Source organism: Oncorhynchus mykiss, chromosome 8, assembly GCF_057628025.1.
Source record: "Oncorhynchus mykiss isolate SJ-2025 chromosome 8, ASM5762802v1, whole genome shotgun sequence".
Classification (NCBI taxonomy): Eukaryota; Metazoa; Chordata; class Actinopteri; order Salmoniformes; family Salmonidae; genus Oncorhynchus; species Oncorhynchus mykiss.
This window is the reverse complement of record NC_143029.1, coordinates 49,640,001-49,662,305: the sequence shown is the minus strand read 5'-3', so window position 1 is coordinate 49,662,305 and position 22,305 is coordinate 49,640,001. Positions and strand designations below refer to the sequence as shown.

Here is a 22,305-nt window from a genome sequence, read left to right as displayed (position 1 = left end):
CCAGTGATGTACTGGGCCGTACGCACTATCCTCTGTAGTGTCTTGCGGTCAGAGGACGAGCAATTGCCGTACCAGGCAGTGATGCAACCAATCAGGATGCTCTCGATGTTGCAGCTGTAAAACCGTTTGAGGATTTGAGGACCCATGCCAAATCTTTTTAGTTTCCTGAGGGGGAATAGGCTTTGTCATGCCCTCTTCACGACTGTATTGGTATGTTTGGACCATTTCTAGTTTGTTGTTGATGTGGACACCACTACAGCCCCATCGATGAGAATGGGGGTGTGCTCGGTCCACCTGTGGAGCTCCGGTGTTGAGGAACAGCGTGGAAGATATGTTGCTACCTACCCTCACCCCCTGGGGGCGGCCCGTCAGGAAGTCCAGGATCCAGTTGCAGAGGGAGGTGTTTAGTCCCAGGATCCTTAGCTTAGTGATGAGCTTTGAGTTTACTATGGTGTTTAATGTTGAGCTGTAGTCAATGAATAGCATTCTCACTTAAGTGTTCCTTTTGTCCAGGTGGGAAAGGGCAGTGTGGAGTGCAATAGAGATTGCATCATCTGTGGATCTTTTTGGGCGGTATGCAAATTGGAGTGGGTCTAGGGTTTCTGGGATAATGGTGTTGTGAGCCATTACCAACCTTTCAAAGCACTTCCTGGTTACGGACTTGAGTACTACGGGTCTGTAGTCATTTAGGCTGGTAGCCTTTGTGTTCTTGGTGGTCTGCTTGAAACATGTTGGTATTACAAACTCAATCAGGGACATGTTGAAAATGTCAGTGAAGACACCTACCAGTTGGTCAGCACATGCCCGGAGCGCACATCCTGGTAATCCGTCTGGCCCCGCAGTCTTGTGTATGTTGACCTGTTTAAAGGTCTTACTCACGTCGGCTATGGAGAGCTTAATCACACAGTCGTCCGGAACAGCTGATGCTCTCATGCATGCCTCAAGTGTTGCTTGCCTCGAAGCGAGCATAGAAGTCATTTATCTCGTCTGGTAGGCTCGTGTCACTGGGCAGCTCGCGGCTGTGCTTCCCTTTGGAGTCTGCAATAGTTTGCAAGCCCTGCCACATAAGTGTCGGAGCCGGTGTAGTATGATTCAATCTTAGCCCTGTATTGACACTTTGTCTGTTTGATGGTTCGTCACAAGGGTTAGCAGGATTTCTTGTAAGCTTCCGGGTTAGAGTTTTTGTTCTGACATGCGCCGTCAACTGTTGGACCTTTTTATATAGACAGGTGTGTGCTTTCCAAATCATGTCCAATCAATTTAATTTACCACAGGTGGACTCCAAGTTGTAGAAAAATCTCAAGGATGATGGAAAAAGGACGCAACTGAGCAATTTTGAGTCTCATAGCAAAGGGTCTGAATACTATATATATTATTATTTTTTTTTAATTGATCCTTTATTTAACTATACAAGTCAGTTTAAGAGCAAAATCTTATTTTACAATGACTACTTACCCTGGCCAAGCCTTCCCCTAACCCGGACGTCGCTGGGCCAATTGTGCACCGCCCTATGGGACTTCTGATCACGGCCAGTTGTGATACAGCCCGGGATCAAACCAAGGTCTGTAGTGATGCCTTTAGCGTTGTGATGCAGTGCCTTAGACCGCTGGTTTTTAATACATTAGCAAAAATGTCTAAACCTGTTTTCGCTTTGTCATTATGGGGTATTGTGTGTAGACTGAGGGAAAAAACAATTTAATCTATTGTAGAATAAGGCTGTAACAAAGTGGGAAAGTGAAGGTGTCTGAATACTTTCCAAATGCACTGTATGAATCAGTTGCTAGATATTGGCAGTCCACTACAAGATACTGCAGACACAGTAGCTCTATATGACACTGCTATGCTAGGTGCTCTGTATACGCAGACAACCCATCATATTATTTTCCCTTACTTCCCCTTTTCTTACCTTCTCTTCTATGTCTTATATTTTCTTTCTCCTCACATCTCCTCATTTCACTCTGCAGTTTATTTTTATGTATTGCCCCCCCCCCACCCTTTCCATCCCCTCTTGCTTTCTCTTTTGTCCTTTTATTGTACTGTATGGTAACCCTTTGAGTTCCGTGCCCATACCTCCCTCTGTAGGTAGCTTCTCTGGAATGCATCTTTGACGGGCCGTCCACTTTAGGACAGCAGGAGCTCCCTCCCCCCTTGGCCCCCGCCCCATACTCCCAAAGCCACGAGGCGTCCCTCCTTCCCACCTGCTCCTCCTCAACCTCCTACCACACAAGCCAGGCGCCATTCCAGGTAACCCACCTTCTCCCAGCTTCACCCTTAGATGCTCTGCTGACTTTTGAGGTAGGGCTATGAGTTGCGGTTGGCGTTGAGCTAATTCGCCTTTTATTAGTATGGCAGATTTTTTTACACAATCATTTTGTCTTTTGACTGGACAAAGTTGCCGATCACCAACATCGAGAGGCTGTTTATGTGTTGCAACTCAAGATGGCTGACTCCATACTGTGAATGAGCTTCCCAGACCAACATCTGTACACCTTTGCTTTAAGTAGAGCATGGCTGTTCTCCTATTAAGAGACATTTTCAGATAAAATGGCAAACAATGCTCTTTGTACTGAAGCTGAGCAATCATGCTCATGCCATATAATCTTCTGGGCTTTGCTAATGTCTGCGCAGGCATACGCATGGTTTTGTGACCTCAGTCTTTTCCTGTCGGATTCCTTGATTGATATGTTTCATTATCTCAATTGTCAAAAGATGGCGCATGGTGTGAAAATAGAATGCATCCTCCTGACCCTGACGAAAACAGCTGCCTATTTTGGCTATGTTTACCCCACATTCGCTGACACTTGAACATTTATTTGAGAAATAATACTTTATTAATCCATGTGAGATAAAAATTATTCTGATCTTCCCCTTAGAATGAGCTTTTCAGACGGTTGCAATTTAGGCTACAGTTTTCTCCGCTTATCATGAAATGAGAGGTGATTTGAACTTCGTAGGTGAGTGGATGAAATGTACAAGTGGTAAATCGACTGCCAAGCAAGATAGATGTATCCTCTGCTCACATCCTTTTTACACAAGCCCACCATATACAGTGCCTTGCGAAAGTATTCGGCCCCTTGAACTTTGCGACCTTTTGCCACATTTCAGGCTTCAAACATAAAGATATAAAACTGTATTTTTTTTGTGAAGAATCAACAACAAGTGGGACACAATCATGAAGTAGAACGACATTTATTGGATATTTCAAACTTTTTTAACAAATCAAAAACTGAAAAATTGGGCGTGCAAAATTATTCAGCCCCTTTACTTTCAGTGCAGCAAACTCTCTCCAGAAGTTCAGTGAGGATCTCTGAATGATCCAATGTTGACCTAAATGACTAATGATGATAAATACAATCCACCTGTGTGTAATCAAGTCTCCGTATAAATGCACCTGCACTGTGATAGTCTCAGAGGTCCGTCAAAAGCGCAGAGAGCATCATGAAGAACAAGGAACACACCAGGCAGGTCCGAGATACTGTTGTGAAGAAGTTTAAAGCCGGATTTGGATACAAAAAGATTTCCCAAGCTTTAAACATCCAAAGGAGCACTGTGCAAAAGATAATATTGAAATGGAAGGAGTATCAGACCACTGCAAATCTACCAAGACCTGGCCGTCCCTCTAAACTTTCAGCTCATACAAGGAGAAGACTGATCAGAGATGCAGCCAAGAGGCCCATGATCACTCTGGATGAACTGCAGAGATCTACAGCTGAGGTGGGAGACTCTGTCCATAGGACAACAATCAGTCATATATTGCACAAATCTGGCCTTTATGGAAGAGTGGCAAGAAGAAAGCCATTTCTTAAAGATATCCATAAAAAGTGTTGTTTAAAGTTTGCCACAAGCCACCTGGGAGACACACCAAACATGTGGAAGAAGGTGCTCTGGTCAGATGAAACCAAAATTGAACTTTTTGGCAACAATGCAAAACGTTATGTTTGGCGTAAAAGCAACACAGCTCATCACTCTGAACACACCATCCCCACTGTCAAACATGGTGGTGGCAGCATCATGGTTTGGGCCTGCTTTTCTTCAGTAGGGACAGGGAAGATGGTTAAAATTGATGGGAAGATGGATGGAGCCAAATACAGGACCATTCTGGAAGAAAACCTGATGGAGTCTGCAAAAGACCTGAGACTGGGACGGAGATTTGTCTTCCAACAAGACAATGATCCAAAACATAAAGCAAAATCTACAATGGAATGGTTCAAAAATAAACATATCCAAGTGTTAGAATGGCCAAGTCAAAGTCCAGACCTGAATCCAATCGAGAATCTGTGGAAAGAACTGAAAACTGCTGTTCACAAATGCTCTCCATCCAACCTCACTAAGCTCGAGCTGTTTTGGTTGGAGGAATGGGAAAATTTCAGTCTCTCGATGTGCAAAACTGATAGACACATACCCCAAGCGACTTACAGCTGTAATCGCAGCAAAAGGTGGCGCTACAAAGTATTAACTTAAGGGGGCTGAATAATTTTGCACGCCCAATTTTTCAGTTTTTGATATGTTAAAAAAGTTTGAAATATCCAATAAATGTCGTTCCACTTCATGATTGTGTCCCACTTGTTGATTCTTCACAAAAAAAATAGTTTTATATCTTTATGTTTGAAGCCTGAAATGTGGCAAAAGGTCGCAAAGTTCAAGGGGGCCGAATACTTTCGCAAGGCACTGTAATACAGAGACATGGCACATACAGTACCAGTCAAAAAAAACAGGGTTTTTCTTTATTTGGACTATTTTATACATTGTGGAATAATAGTGAAAACATCAAAACTATGAAATAACACACATGGAATCATGTAGTAACCAAAAAAGTGAGGTTCTTCAAAGTAGTCACCCTTTGCCTTGACAGCTTTGCACACTCTTGGCATTCTCTCAACCAGCTTCATGACCTGGAATGCATTTCAATGAACAGGTGTGCCTTATATGTTCATTTGTTGAATTTCTTACCTCAATGCGTTTGAGCCAATCAATTGTGCTGTGACAAGGTAGGGGTGGTATACAGAAAATAGCCCTATTTGGTAAAAGACCAAATCCATATTATGGTAACAGCTCAAATAACGAAAGAGAAATGACAGTCCATCGTAAAATCAAGTCTCTCACCTCCTCCCTATACACTGTCTCGTTGTTGTCGGTGTTCAGGCCTACCACTGTTGTGTCGTCGGAAAACTTAATGATGGTGTTGAAGTCGTGCCTGGCCATGCAATCATGAGTGAACAGGGAGTACAGGAGGGGACTGAGCACGCACCCTTGAGGGGCAGATGTGTTACATACACTTACCACCTGGGGGCGGCCCGTCAGGAAGTCCAGAATCCTGTTGTAGAGGGAGGTGTTTAGACCCAGGGTCCTTAGCTTAGTGATGAGCTTTGAGGGCACTATGGTGTTGAATAGCATTCTCACATAGGTGTTGCATTTGTCCAGGTGGGAAAGAGCAGTGTGGAGTGCAATAGATATTGCATCATCTGTGGACCTGTTGGGGCGTTATGCAAATTCAAGTGGGTCTAGGGTTTCTGGGATAATGGTGTTGATGTGACCCATGACCAGCACTTCATGGCTACAGACAGTTCACGTCCTGATAATCCGTCTGGCCCTACGGCCTTGTGAATGTTGACCTGTTTAAAGGTCTTATTCACATGAGTTACGGAGAGTGTGATCACACAGTCATCCGGAACAGCTGATGCTCTCATGCGTGCTTCAGTGTTGCTTGCTTCAAAGCGAGCATAGAAGTTATTTAGCTCATCTAGTAGGCTCATTACTTTAAGACATGAAGACAGTCAATACGGAACATTTCAAGAACTTTTAAAGTGTCTTCAAGTGCAGTCACAAAAACCATCAAGCGCTATGATGAAACTGGCTCTCATGAGGACCGCCACAGGAACGGAAAACCCAGAGTTACCTTTGCTGCAGAGGACAAGTTATCAGCCTCAGAAATTGCAGCCCAAATAAATGCTTCACAGAGTTCAAGTAACAGACACATCTCAACATCAACTGTTTAGAGGAGACTGCGTGAATCAGGCCTTCATGGTCGAATTGCTGCAAAGAAATACTACTAAAGGACACCAATAATAAGAAGAGACTTGCTTGGGCCAAGAAACACAAGCATGTGACATTAGACCGGTGGAAATCTGTCCTCTGTGAAATCTGTCCTTTGGTCTGATGAGTCCAAATTTGAGATTCTTGGTTCCATCAGCTAAATCCTTTTGAGACGCATAGTAGGTGAATGGATTATATCTGCATGTGTTCCCACCGTGAAGCATGGAGAAGGTGGTGTGGGTGTGCTTTGCTGGTGATGTTGCCAGTTATTTATTTAGAATTCAAGGCACACTTAACCAGTATTGCTACCACAGCATTCTGCAGCGATACGATATGGGACTATTATTTGTTTTTCAACAGGACAATGACCCAACACACCTCCAGGCTGTGTAAGGGCTATTTAACCAAGCAGGAGAGGGATGGAGTGCTGCATCAGATGACCTGGCCTCCACAATCACCTGACCTCAACCCAATTTGAGATGGTTTGGGGTGAGTTGGACAGCAGAGTGAAGGAAAAGCAGCCAGCAAGTGCTCAGCATTTGAAATCATGTAGTAACTTTTTTGGTTACTACATGATTCCATATGTATTGTTTCATAGTTTTGATGTCTTCACTATTCTACAATGTAGAAAATAGTAAAATATTAAGAAAAAATGTTGAATGAGTAACTTTTGACTGGTACTGTAGATCATTGAATATATTTTGCAGGTTTTTTATGGCATTAGAAAATATGATGAACCTCCGTTCTCTTGAATAGATATTCAGATTTGTCTATTGGCCATACATCCCTTTAGCCGATACCCAATAAACGTGTGTGCACGTATGCTTGTACGTTGATAATGAGGACTGTAATGACAGCAGGTGGCTATACGTAGAGAAACCTTGGCAATGCAATTTCCCATCCCTCGCTCTATTGTTCTCTCACAATTCATCAATGGCATTACCGTGAGCTGCCCTTTCCCCATCAGTGACGTCAGTTGCCGCTATCTTCGCTACTGATAACAGAAATGAATGGAATTGCTTGTCCCGGAAAGACACTGAAAGCAGGGAAAAAGTGATGGCACAGCGGAGGAGAGTAGAAAAGGGAGTACTGTATGTTTCTCTCCCTCTACATCCCTCCCTCTCTAGCTCAAGCAGCGCCATGGCAACGCAAGAGATGAATGCCGATGCGGACCAAAGGAAAAACTGACAAGAAAATGGAGGTCCTTGGATGAGCAAAAAAAGGCAGGGGGGGGAGTGCTTAACCTATGAAAAGGACATATTTAGTGAGGCTTTCTATTACAGCAGGAAAGTGGGATAGACCTAGTACGGGTCCCATCCCACCCCTGAGATTTACAACCCAGTCAGTACATGTGCTGAATGAATGTCTGTATTCATTCGGCATTCAGTGATATCCAAAGTGAACTCAGTAATTTGTTATTAGTAAAAACACTATCACCAAAGAAAATATGTATTAGTTTGCATTTCTTCACTATGCTGTAGTGACTGTTGCACATACTTTCCATTTCACACCAGGGTTATGTGAGCCAAATACGAAACAATGCCAAAAGAAAACCCATGCACGTCAATGTCTTGCGCTATTGCAATAAGCCACTGTAAGCGTTGGCAATGTGGTGAGGACTTCTAGAATCGAGACTATAGACGTTAATGCTTTCTTGGATGAGACTCCTGAGAAAACTCCAGAGCATTCTGCTCCCCTTGTGGTGGAATGCTGGGCTCAATACTGCCAACCCATTTCCCTCCCCCCTCTACCCGGTCCATCACTGGAGCGTTAAGTCAGCGTTATCCGAATGTGAGCTTCCCCTGCTGACTAATTTTTAGAATGTGAACAGAAGGACGAAAACGACATCAAACACATCTGGATCTGACCAAGCACTAACCCGTTGAAATTGTGAGGGCGGGTGGGAGACTGAAGAGAGGGAGTGAATTGAAGAGAGAAGAAAGCTTGAGGGGAAGAAGTGGTTAATAAAGCAGTATTTCAGAGATGAAGATTTGGACACAGCTATCTTTCTAGCTCACTCTCTCTCTCACTCACACACACACACACACACACACACACACACACACACACCCCTTTCTCTCTCGCCGTCTCCCATCCCCTGCACCAGTCTGACATTCTCTGTGCACCAGGACAGACACTCGTCTCCTCATCAGATGAACATGCTGCTCTCTCCTTCACCACAGGTTAATCCGCCCCAAGAGGGTGATTTGGTTCTCCCGTCACGTCCAGAGCCTGCTTTCTAATTTGGACGACTGCGCAGACTTAAGTGCCCGTTAAAGAGCGAGTGAAAGCGATAAGCAGCCTCTAAGTTCCTCTGGACTCCCTCAGACCCTCTCATCTGTGGGGTAAAAAGGTGAAGTCCATTCGTCCGTCCTATTGCGACCTCGGTCAAGAATCCAACTCTTGCTTTCTCCAGCACCCACCGACGCTGCCTCTGCAGCCTCCGTTGTGTTTGTGAGTGAGAGGGGGAGGGTAGGGCGGATGACACGAGCTAGAGTGAAGCTGGAGTGAAGCCCCCCCTCCCACCTTCTTCCTGTCCTGTCCTCTCCCCTCCAACCACCACCACCCCTAAGCCTGCAACAGCGTTAGCAGCGTCGACACAGCACCTACACACAGCAGCAGCAGCAGTGGCAGCAAGCAACAGCATGCTCAACTCGGTGTGGTACGCCAAAAAGATGGGCCGCCGCATCATGGGCACCCTGCGGAGGACCAAGAGGCTACACCAGCGCCTGCTGGTAGGTCCAGCCTCCCTCCGAATGCTTTGCTGGGCTGCGTGAGTCATTTCATACGACGCATTAGGGAGGGAGAACAAAACCTGTGTGTGTGGTGTAAGCTACACAACCCTACTCTCATGGCATGTTCAGTGTTTCCCAGTTTAGGCCATTTAGTTTGAAAGAAGGTTGAGAACAGCAGCTTAATTCCCTTGATAATGTTTATTTCTGACGCTGTATACATTTAGATTGATGTTGTCCTAGGAGGGCTCTGTGGGAACACTTGTGTATGTTAGGGTGTCGTGTAGTACATCCGGTGCCTGTTTCTGTGTTGTGTTGCTGCTTTGGGCAGTAAGTTGAAATTTTAAGTTTCATCTGACTCGGCGTAGTAGATACATTGAGGTGTATGTATGCTCACTGAGCTTTGATGTGGAAAAAAGGACTGAACAATACCTAGTTGAGAGCTAACACTGCGTCATGTGTAATTGGACACATCCTATAGGCGGGTCATTCTCACGAAACTGACACATGACTCAAATTCTGAATAAATTTTTTACTACATTTCCTCTTGGATCACTGAGATTAGGATCTGTACTTATCTATTTTAGAATTATTATAATTTTTTGATCATATCATGCATTTTACCACAATTTCCACAATTCTCATTACTGCAACAGTCCAAAAAATTAACAAATCAATTTAAAATATTTTAAACTTTCTCCCCTAATGAAAATGACTTTGTTAAACATAACTGACATTTAATTTTAATTTAAAAAAAATAAAAATAAAATTAGGATCAAATTTAAATCTGACTTTTTCCCTCATTCGAGCTTCTTAGACATTTTGGTATTGAGAAGGCCAAGTGGGGTAAATGGGTGTTTGAAAATAAGAACCTAATTCTGAAGACACAGGTTAATTTATTTGCTTTTAATTTGTGCTCTTCTAATGACTACTCTAGATGATGCGTCATGGGGGAATAAAACTTTACAGGAACTTGAAAAAGTGTTACGTAATGAGACACTGTTTTATGTAATAAATATATTTTTATCTAAACATCAACTTGTATACCTTTATGATTTATGGACAAACTACAGCGACATATATTGTTTTATTATGTTAGGTTTTTCGAAAGTAAAATAGTTTAATAACCTGAATTTAATCCGGACGCATTTCGGTAATGAGGTGAAAATATACAATTCTGGCAAATGTGAAATGTATTTGAAATAAGACACTTTGCCTAAAACTAGACATCTTAGTCCTCAGAATTATTTTAGATTTTTGCTGATGCGTCATGAGAATCACCCAGGTGTAAAAACACGGTTTAAGAAAAACCTAGGACTGCTCTTAGTCATGAGATCAGTCATCACCAGCACTGAAAAGCCCTGCCAGAAAAGCCTTGAGTCATGTCAACACGTCGTAGACACAAATCCTATGTTAGAGAAGATTTGGTGGTAGCAGCGTCGAAGGCACAGAAATGTGATGACTCAGTGGCACCTTGTAGTTGCTGGAAGCATCCGAGCGCCATAGAAACATGTCAACACAATGTTTTGTTATGCCTAAAGAATCCAAGATAAGGGCCCAGAGTTCATTGGCAGCTTAACTCTTGACTCCTTTCAGTCACGTTGTCTTTTTACCCCAGAGGGTCAAAATACCCAGTTTACCCATGAGAGGGGTTGGAGGGTGGAACAGTAGAGGACAAACTGAATTCAGTTCTCATGTTTTTTTTTTTTTATATACAGATTTTCATTCCAATGCCTTGGCATCTCCTAGTGCACACTCATTCATACAATTGCGTCAAGGATGTTTAAATGAAGCATGATGACTAAGAGGCCACCCATAGATTGAAGTGAATTGGTGAAAAACTACAGTAACACACAGATAGTTGAGGGCTGATGTTGGGAACCCCTGCAGTAGCACATGCCTTTCCCAGCGTTGCCTAGCAACCTCCAGGCTCCTGACACGCAGCACTAACCCGCCCTCCCTATTTACTGCATCTAAAACAGGGACCCTGCTCGCCCTAGCCAATATCTCTCACACACACACACACACACACACACACAGCACATTTCAGAGGTCTGTCATCTGAAAGGTTTTCTTTTCTGCATAAGCCTCATCTCTATCACTGTTACTTAGTATTTGCATGGACAAATGGAACCGGTCCAAATCTGTATCTGATTACTGGTCGGGCACATATCTAATTAATGTCAGGCACCAGTGCAACATCCAAATTCACCTTTCACTAATTACTCTTTTGAATGACCTTTTCGAAGAACTAGAATTTGGATCTGTGCGAGAAGCAGTAGAAAAAAAGTGATAAGGTAACCCCCCCAAAAATGCATTGCTTTTATGGATTTTGTGTGCTCATCTGTAGATCATATAAAAGTGGTGGCTCATCTTGTTCTCCCTTCTGTCAATATTAGTGGATCAGGTACACCATACAAACCAAGTCGCATATGTATTGACTCGAACAGTGTATGAACCAATTATTTATATTTACACTAGATGAGTGACAAGGGGCGCTGTTTTGAAGGCACCACACATCCAACTTGGTACTCCCCCGCCATTGTAAAACATTTTGGAAGCTATATAAATCTATTTATTAATATCTACGTTTCCTCTGACAGACACCTTAATGCATACTTTTACATTGTATGAGCTAAACATAAAAATAAAGTGAAAAAATATATTTAAAAGAATACCTTAAAGTATACTTTTTACAAAGTTATAATTACAACAACAAAAACATATACAGTGCCTTGCGAAAGTATTCGGCCCCCTTGAACTTTGCGACCTTTTGCCACATTTCAGGCTTCAAACATAAAGATATAAAACTGTATTTTTTTGTGAAGAATCAACAACAAGTGGGACACAATCATGAAGTGGAACGACATTTATTGGATATTTCAAACTTTTTTAACAAATCAAAAACTGAAAAATTGGGCGTGCAAAATTATTCAGCCCCCTTAAGTTAATACTTTGTAGCGCCACTTTTTGCTGCGACTACAGCTGTAAGTCGCTTGGGGTATGTCTCTATTAGTTTTGCACATCGAGAGACTGAAATCTTTTCCCATTCCTCCTTGCAAAACAGCTCAAGCTCAGTGAGGTTGGATGGAGAGCATTTGTGAACAGCAGTTTTCAGTTCTTTCCACAGATTCTCGATTGGATTCAGGTCTTGACTTTGACTTGGCCATTCTAACACCTGGATATGTTTATTTTTGAACCATTCCATTGTAGATTTTGCTTTATGTTTTGGATCATTGTCTTGTTGGAAGACAAATCTCCGTCCCGGTCTCAGGTCTTTTGCAGACTCCATCAGGTTTTCTTCCAGAATGGTCCTGTATTTGGCTCCATCCATCTTCCCATCAATTTTAACCATCTTCCCTGTCCCTGCTGAAGAAAAGCAGGCCCAAACCATGATGCTGCCACCACCATGTTTGACAGTGGGGATGGTGTGTTCAGCTGTGTTGCTTTTACGCCAAACATAACGTTTTGCATTGTTGCCAAAAAGTTCAATTTTGGTTTCATCTGACCAGAGCACCTTCTTCCACATGTTTGGTGTGTCTCCCAGGTGAAATCAAAATCCGGCTTTAAACTTCTTCACAACAGTATCTCGGACCTGCCTGGTGTGTTCCTTGTTCTTCATGATGCTCTCTGCGCTTTTAACGGACCTCTGAGACTATCACAGTGCAGGTGCATTTATACGGAGACTTGATTACACACAGGTGGATTGTATTTATCATCATTAGTCATTTAGGTCAACATTGGATCATTCAGAGATCCTCACTGAACTTCTGGAGAGAGTTTGCTGCACTGAAAGTAAAGGGGCTGAATAATTTTGCACGCCCAATTTTTCAGTTTTTGATTTGTTAAAGTTTGAAATATCCAATAAATGTCGTTCCACTTCATGATTGTGTCCCACTTGTTGTTGATTCTTCACAAAAAAATACAGTTTTATATCTTTATGTTTGAAGCCTGAAATGTGGCAAAAGGTCGCAAAGTTCAAGGGGGCCGAATACTTTCGCAAGGCACTGTATACAGTACCAGTCAAACATTTGGACACATTAGAATAATAGTGGAGACATCAAAACTATGAAATAAAATGTATGGACTCATGCAGTGGTGTAAAGTACTTCAGTAAAAATACTTTGAACTACTACTCATGTAGTTTGGGGCATCTGTACTATACTATTTATATTTTTGACCAATTTTGCTTCACTACATTCCTTAAAAAAATATTGTACTTTTTACTCCATACATTTTCCTTGACACCCAAAAGTACTTACATTTTGAATGCTTAGCAGGACAGGTAAATTCACGCACTTATCAAACTAACATCCCTGGTCATCCTTACTGCCTCTGATCTGGCGGACTCACTAAACACATGCTTCGTTTGTAATTTATGTCTGAATGTTGGAGTGTGCCCGTGGCTTTTCATAAAATTACAAAAACAAGAAAATGGTGCCATCTGGTTTACTTATTATAAGGAATTTGAAATTATTTATACTTTTCATTTTGATACTTAAGTATATTTTAAACCAAATACTTTTATACTTTTACTCAAGGCAAATTTTACTGGGTGTCTTTTACTTTTACTATTAAGGTATCTTTACTTTTACTGAAGTATGATAGTTGGGTACTTTTTCCACCACTGGGATCATGTAGTAACCAAAAAAGTGTTAAACAAATCTAAATATATTTTATATTTGAGATTCTTCAAATGAGTCACTCTTTGCCTTGATGACAGCTTTGCACACAGTTGGTATTCTCTCAACCAGCTTCATGAGGTAGTCACCTGGAATTAATTTAAATTAACAGGTGTGCCTTTTTTGTGGAATTTGTGGAATTTCTTTCCTTCTTAATTTTTAGTTTGAGCCAAGGTAGAGGTGGATATACAGAAGATAGCCCTATTTGGTAAAATACCAAGTGCATATTATGGCAAGAACAGCTCAAATAAGCAAAGAGAAATGACAGTCCATCATTACTTCAAGACATGAAGGTCATTCAATCCGGAACATTTCAAGAACTTTAAGTGTCTTCAAGTGCAGTCGCCAAAACCGTCAAGTGATATGATGAAACTGGCTCATGAGGAACGGCACAGGAAAGGAAGACCCAGAGTTACCTCTGCTGCAGAGGATACGTGCATTAGAGTTACCAGCCACAGAAATTGCATCCCAAATAAGTGGTAGACAGAGTTCAAGAAACAGACACATCTCAATATCAACTGTTCAGAGGAGACAGCATTAATCAGGCCTTCATGGTCGAATTGCTGCAAAGAAACCATTAAAGGACTCCAATAGAAAGAGACTTGCTTGGGCCAAGAAACAATAGCAATGGACATTAGACCGGTGGAAATCTGTCCTTTGGTCTGAAGAGTCCAAATTTGAGGCGCAGAGTAGGTGAATGGATGATCTCTGAATGTAAAGTTCCCACCTTGAAGCGTAGAGGTGGTGTGGGGGTGCTTTGCTGGTGACACTGTTTGTGATTTATTTAGAATTCAAGGCACACTTAACAGCATTCCACAGCATTCTGTAGCAATACGCCATCCCATCTGGTTTGCGCTTAGTGGGACTATGATTTGTTTTTCAACTGGACAATGACCCAACACACCTCCAGGCTGTGTAAGGACTATTTGACCAAGCAGGAGAGTGATGGAGTGCTGCATCAGATGACCTGGCCTCCACAATCATCCGACCTCAACCCAATTGAGATGAGTTGGACAGCAGAGTGAAAAATTAGCCAATAAGTGCTCAGCATATGTGTGAACTCAGGATGGGCAAATACATTCCCAAACCAGAAACCGTGGATTGATGGCAGCATTCACGCGAAACTGAAAGCGTGAACCACTGCTTTTAACCAGGGCAAGGTGACTGGAAACATGACCGAATACAAACAGTGTAGCTATTCCCTCCGCAAGGCAATCAAACAAGCTAGTATAGAGACAAAGTAGAGTTGCAATTCAACGGCTCAGACCCGAGGTATGTGGCAGGGTCTACAGTCAATCAAGGATAACAAAAAGAAAACCAGCCACGTCGCGGACCAGAATGTCTTGCTCCCAGACAGACTAAATGAACTTCTTTGCTCGCTTTGAGGACAATACAGTGTCACTGACACGGCCCACTACCAAAACCTGCGGGCTATCCTTCACTGCAGCCGACGTGAGTAAAACATTTAAACGTGTTAACCCTCGCAAGGCTGCAGGCCCAGACGGCATCCCCAGCCGCGTCCTCAGAGTATGCGCAGACCAGCTGGCGGGTGTGTTTACGGACATATTCAATCAATCCTTATCCCAGTCTGCTGTTCCCACATGCTTCAAGAGGGCCACCATTGTTCCTGTTCCCAAGAAAACTAAGGTAACTGAGCTAAACGACTACCTCCCCGTAGCACTCACTTCCGTCATCATGAAGTGCTTTGAGAGACTAATCAAGGACCATATCACCTTCACCCTACCTGACACCCTAGACCCACTGCAATTTGCTTACCGCCCCAATAGGTCCACAGACGACGCAATCGCAACCACACTGCACACTGCCCTAACCCATCTGGACAAGAGGAATACCTATGTAAGAATGCTGTTCATCCACTGCAGCTCGGCATTTAACACAATAGTACCCTCCAAACTCGTCATCAAGCTTGAGACCCTGGGTCTCGACCCCGCCTTGTGCAACTGGGTACTGGATTTCCTGACGGGCCGTCCCCAGGTGGTGAGGGTAAGTAACAACATCTTCACCCCGCTGATCCTCAACACTGGGGCCCCACAAGGGTGCATTCTGAAACAACCTCACACTTAATGTCAACAAAACAAAGGAGAGAATCGTGGACTTCAGGAAACAGCAGAGGGAGCAACCCCTATCCCCATCGATGGGACAGTAGTGGAGAGGGTAGTAAGTTTTAAGTTCCTCGGCGTACACATCACGGACAAACTGAATTGGACCCACACAGACAGCGTTGTGAAGAAGGCGCAGCAGCGCCTCTTCAACCTTAGGAGGCTGAAGAAATTTGGCTTGTCATCAAAAGCACAGATTTACAGATGCACAATCGAGAGCATTCTGTCAGGCTGTATCAGCGCCTGGTATGGCAAATGCTCCGCCCACAACCGTAAGGCTCTCCAGAGAGTAGTGAGGTCTGCATAACGCATCACCCGGGGCAAACTACCTGCCCTCCAGGACACCTACACCACGTGATGTCACAGGAAATCCATAAAGATCACAAGGTCAACAACCAACCGAGCCACTGCCTGTTCACACCGCTATCATCCCGAAGGCGAGGTCAGTACAGGTGCATTAAAGCAGGGACCAAGAGACTGAAAAACAGCTTCTATCTCAAGGCCATCAGACTGTTAAACAGCCACCACTAACATTGAGTGGATGCTGCCAACATACTGACTCGACTCCAGCTCACTTTAATAATGGAAATTGATGTAAAAAATGTATCACTAGCCACTTTATCACTAGCCACTTTAAACAATGCCACTTAATATAATATTACTCATCTTATGTTTTTTTTCTGTACTCGATACCATCTACTGCATCTTGCCTATGCCGCTCTGTACCATCACTCATTCATATATCTTTATGTACATATTCTTGATCCCTTTACACTTGTGTGTATAAGGTAGTGTAGTAGTTGTGGAATTGTTAGGTTAGATTAGTTATTGGTTATTACTGCATTGTCAGAACTAGAAGCACAAGCATTTTGCTACACTCGCATTAACATCTGCTAACCATGTGTATGTGACAAATACAATTTGATTTGATTTAGGCAACTAGTTTATTTAGCAAGTCAGTAAAGAACAAATGCATTATTTACAATGACGGCCTATCGGGGAACAGTGGGTTAACTGCCTTTTTCAGCCCTAGAACGACAGATTTGGAACTTGTCAGCTTGGGGATTTGATCCAGCAACCTTTCTGTTACTGGCCCAGCGCTCTAACCACTAGGCTACCTGCCGCCTCCAAGGCAAAAGGTGGCTGCTTTGAAGAATCTCAAATATAAAATAAATGTTGATTTGTTTAACACTTTTTTTTGTTTACTACAGTTCCATAGGTCTTGTTTCATAGTTTTGATGTCTTCACTATTATAGTAAAAAATTAAGAAAATCCCTTGAATGAGTAGGGGTGTCCTAACTTTTGACTCGTACTGTATATGCATTACTTTTTTTGTCCTTCAAACATTTAATTGAAATACTCTAGAATTCCATTCAATCCTATGGAGGACTGGCTGACCGATAGCTACAAAGCCTTACATTGGCCAATACATAGCATCAGACAACCAGTGTTTATATACAGTTGAAGTCAGAAGTTTACATACACTTAGGTTGGAATCATTAAAACTCATTTTTCAACCACTCCACAAATTTCTTGTTAACAAACTATAGTTTTGGCAAGTCGGTTAGGACATCTACTTTGTGCATGACACAGGTAATTTTGCTAATAATTGTTTACAGACAGATTATTTAACTTATAATTCACTGTATCACAATTCCAGTGGTTCAGAAGTTTACATACACTAAATTGACTGTACCTTTAAACAGCTTGGAACATTCCCGAAAACGATGTCATGGCTTTAGAAGATTCTGATAGGCCAATTGACATCATTTGAGTCAATTGGAGGTGTATCTGTGGATATGTCAAGGCCTACCTTCAAACTCAGTGCCTCTTTGCTTGACATAAGAAAATTAAAAGAAATCAGCCAAGACCTCAGAAAAATATTGTAGACCTCCCAATGTCTTGTTCATCCTTGGGAGCAATTTCCAAACGCCTGAAGGTACCACGTTCATCTGTATAAACACCATGGGACCACACAGCCTTCATACCGCTCTGTCTCCTAGAGATGAATGTACTTTGGTGCAGAAAATTGCAAATCAATCCCAGAACAACAGCAAAGGACCTTGTGAAGATGCTGGAGGAAACCGGTACAAAAGTATCTATATCCACAGTAAAACGAGTCCTATATCAACATAACATGAAAAGCCGCTCAGCAAGGAAGAAGCCACTGCTCCAAAACCACCATTTAAAAGCCAGACTACGGTTTGCAGCTGCACATGGGGACAACGATTGTACTTTTTGGAGAAATGTCCTCTGGTCTGATGAAACAAAGTAGAACTGTTTGGCCATAATGACCATCGTTGTGTTTGGAGGAAAAGGTGGCGGCTTGCAAACCGAAAAGAAAAGTATGTGGATATATTGAAGCAACATCTCAAGACATCAGTCAGGAAGTTATGACCCCAAGCATACTTCCAAAGTTGTGGCAAAATGGCTTAAGGACAACAAAGTCAAGGTATTATTGGAGTGGACATCACAAAGCCCTGACCTCAATCCTATTGAAAATGTGTTGGCAAAACTGAAAAAGCGTTTGTGAGCAAGGAGGCCTGCAAACCTGGCTCAGTTACACCAGCTCTGTCAGGATGAATGGGCTAAAATTCACCCAACTTATAGTGGTAAGCTTGTGGTTGGCTACCCAAAACGTTTGACCCAAGTTAAACAATTTAAAGGCAATGCTACCAAACACTAATTGAGTGTATGTAAACTTCTGACCTACTGGGAATGTGATGAAATAAATAAAAGCTGAAATAAATTATTCTCTCTACTATTATTTTGACATTTCACATTCTTAAAACGAAGTGGCGATCCTAACTGACCTGACACATGGACATTTTCTAGGATTAAACGTTAGCCAAATATATTTAAACTCTGTTTTTCCTAAGGTGTATGTAAACTTCCGACTTCAACTGTACATCATACGTACGAGCTCTGTGTACAGTGGTGATTCTTTCAGTATTTGAAGGATATTGAAATCAATTAACATGTATGTGGTTGTTAGGAATTTCTAATTTACTTATTAAAGCCACTGTCTAAGGTGTGCGTACCATCCGTGGGCCACCAACCAACCAAAACCTATGGATCAAATGCATCCAATTACATTTTTTTGTAAGTTATGCATTTTCAATGTTATATTTAAAGACACATATATATTTTACCTTAATTTAACTAGGCAAATCAGTTAAGAACAAATTCTTATCTATAGCTAGTGCTCAAGGAATGATGTTCCATGAGAGCAACATTACTTTTGAAAAGATAATTTGAAGCTATACATGATTTGTTTACGTAGTACCATGACAAGAAACACATATTCTATCAATGAATGTCTTCAGTTTTATGGTACAAGTTAAGTCGTACTAATATATTTACACATTTTCCAGTTTATTAGGTTCACCCATCTAGTACCAGGTCGGATCCCCCTTTGCCTCCAGAACAGCCTGAATTCTTCAGGGCAAGGTGTCGGAAACATTCCACAGGGATGTTGGTCAATGGTGATGCTATGGCATCATGCTGTTCCTGCATATTGGACGGCGGTACATTCTTGTTGCAAACAGCCCATTACATCTGATCCCAAAGATGCTCTATTGGGTCTCTGTAAACCCTAAACATGTGCGTGAAAAGCCCAGGATGGAGGCCATTTGAGATACTGGTTCCTGGGCGCCTTACACTGAATTTCATACTATGGTCAAAGTCACTTAGTTACCTATTCCTTGGTTCCACGGGCTACCAAAACGCTGGAGACGAGGTGGAGTCCTGGTGAAGTTGAGGCAAAGAGAGAACTGAATGCCGATCCCCTCTATTCTATCGGCAAATGTCCAGTCACTTGAGAATAAGATGGATGAGCTTCGTTCTAGTCTCCTATCAGAGACCTGAAAAGCTGCAATATTATGTCTTCCTGAAACGTGGCTGGATGATGAAGTTATGCATGTAGTACTCAGTGGATTCTCCATGCAGCGACAGGATCGGACGGCGGCTTCGGGGAAGTTGAAAGGAGTGTGTATTTTATAAATAATAACTGGTGTGCTGCTTCCAGTGTGAAGGGAATCTCAAGCTTTTGCTCACTTGATATAGAATACCTCATGGTAAGCTGTAGACCATTGTATCTACCAAGAGTTCTCATCCATAATTATGACTGCTCTCTGCATCCCACCACAAGCCAACACCTCTTTGGCACTCAACAAACTGTATGGGGCCATAAACAAACAAAGAACCGCTCACCCAGAGGCCGCGTTTCTGGAGGGAGGAGACTTGATCGCAGGGACGCTTAAAACCATCCTACCGCACTTTTATCAACTCATCTCCTGAGCCACTAGGAGCGCTAAAACTCTAGACCCCTTTTATTGTACTCCCTCGTCTGGCATATCTGGCCATTCCTCAATTTTCCTGCTTCCTGTCTACATAACAAAAGCTCAATTAGTAAGTGCCAGTGATGCGCTCAGTACAGAAGTGTTCGGATAAAGCAGATGCGAGGCTACAAGACTATTTTTCTAACACAGGCTGGGATATGTTCCAGGATTCATCCGATGATACTGAGGAGTTTACCACAATTCACGGGCTTCATCAATTAGTTCATAGACGATGTTGTCCCCACAGTGACTATAAGAAAGGCAATATCTTCGATATTGGGACAGGGACAGGACACGGACATGGGTGGATTTCAGAAAGCCCGCTATGACCTCCGAGACATCAAACATGCAAAAGGACAATATAGGATTAAGGTGGAATCCTATTACACCGGCTCCGATACTCGTCGTATGTGGCAGGGCTTGCAAACTATAACGGATTACAAAATGATTCCCAGCCATGAGTTGCCCAGCGACGCAGAACTCCCAAATGAGCTAAATGTATTTTATGCTCTATTCGAGGAATATATAACACTGCCTTGCGCGAAAGCCTCTATTTTTCCGGATTACTATACGATCTCGCTCTTTGTGGCTGATGTGAGCATAACATTTAAACGGGTTAACATTCACTGAATACCAGCGTGCGTTCTCGAAGCATGCACCCAACATGTTTCAAGCTGACCATTGACCCTGTTCTCAAGAACTCCAAGTTAACCCACCTAAATGACCTGTAGCACTCACATCTGTAATTATGAACTGCTTCTAAAGGCCGGTCATGACACACATCAACACCATCATCCCAGACACTGTGTACCCACTCCAATTCGCATTCCTCCACAACTGCACACTGCCATCTCCCAACTGGACAAGAAGGGAAATAACTAGGTGAGAATGTTGTTCATAGACCAAAACTCAGCATTCAACGCCATAGTACCCTCAAAGCTCATCACCAAACTAGGGACCCTGAGACTGAACCCCTCCCTCTGCAACTGGATCCTGGACTGACAGGCTGGCCCCAGGTGGTGAAGGTAGGCAACAACACACCAACCCTCAACACGGAGGCCCCTCGGAGTGGCCACGCACATCCAACACCATCATTAAGTTTGCTGACAACACGACGGTGGTAGGCCTGATCACCGACCGTGGTGAGACAGCCTACGGGGAGGGGGCCAGAGACTTAGCAGTGTAGTGCCAGCACAACAACATCCTCTTCAACGTCAGTAAGACCAAGGAGCTGATCGTGGACTATATGAGAAAGAGGCGGAGAGCACGTGTCCATTCACATCGTCAGGGTTGTTGTGGAGCGGGTCGAGAGCAAGTTCTTTGGCGTTTTCATGAAGAGGGCATGGCAGTGGGCCCTCGGATCCTCAAAGTTATACAGCTGCACCATTGAGAGCATCTTGACTGGCTGCATCACTGCTTGGTATGGCAAATGCACTGCCCTTGTCCACAAAGCACTACAGAAGGTGTCCCAAAAAATTGCCAAAGACCGGAGCAACAGGCTTCAAGACAGCTTCTACCCCAAATCCATAATACTGCTAAATAGTCAATTAATGGTACCTAGCTATCTGCTCTGACTTTCCTACTCACTCCGTAGACTATTACACTGAGTGTACAAAACAATGAATATTGAGTTGTAACCCCCCCACCCTCTGAATGGCACACATACAAAATCAATGTCGCTAGACTTAAAAATCCTTCTTTAACCTGTCTCATCCCCTTCATCAACACCGATTTTTAAGTAGATTTAAAAAGTGACATCAAAAAGGGATCATAGCTTTCACCTGGTCAGTCTATGGAAAGAGCAGGTGTCCTTAATGTTTTGTACACCGTGTATTTACACACTCACTCACACACACTACATTGACACTCACACAAAATAGCCACACACATTCACATACACTACATACGTATACGTATTTGCTTCTGCTACTCTGTTTATTTTACTCATATTATTTTCTATCTTGATGCTTAGTTATTTTACCCTGCCTTCATGTAAATCTCTACCTCAAATACGTCTTACCTTTGCATATTGATCTGGTACTGGTACAAGCATTTGTGACTGACCGGCTCGATTTGGTCAGTAGAGACTCAGAGCTAGAAAATGGCATATCATACACTACAGTTGAGGAACAAGGGGAATGTCATTCTTTGAATGTTGATAAACAATGTACTCACTTTTGAGAAAATGGCCCTTGAATGGTTTTGTACATACTGGAGAGCTCTTTGTGTACACACATTCAGCATCGTTCACACCCTCTTAAGCTTTAGCCCCACCCATCTTCTTAAGGATTCACGTAAGGCTATTTACTAAACGACCAAATATTTCAAGACTAAATGCTGGCTTATACTACGGGTATGTTTGTAAATTTAATCTGGAGTGCCAGAGTGTGCTCTGGAC

The 22,305-nt window shown here is 42.7% G+C and overlaps 1 protein-coding gene across 46 annotated transcripts in view; it reads left to right on the top strand.

Annotated features, from left to right (window-relative positions):
• The window catches only part of dlg1b (discs large MAGUK scaffold protein 1b), a 261,565-nt gene that overhangs the window by 95,076 nt on the left and 144,184 nt on the right, over positions 1–22,305 (top strand). For 15 of the 46 annotated variants that reach the window (XM_090181813.1, XM_090181801.1, XM_090181795.1 and 12 more), the window contains one exon: positions 2,083–2,244. The exons of 27 other annotated variants lie outside the window; for them this stretch is intronic. In XM_090181813.1, the coding sequence (XP_090037939.1) occupies positions 2,083–2,244 (162 nt within the window). Of the gene's footprint in view, positions 1–2,082; positions 2,245–6,393; positions 6,523–22,305 lie in introns of those variants that run through there. 4 more of the 46 variants (XM_090181838.1, XM_090181836.1, XM_090181837.1 and 1 more) reach the window with 1 other exon arrangement.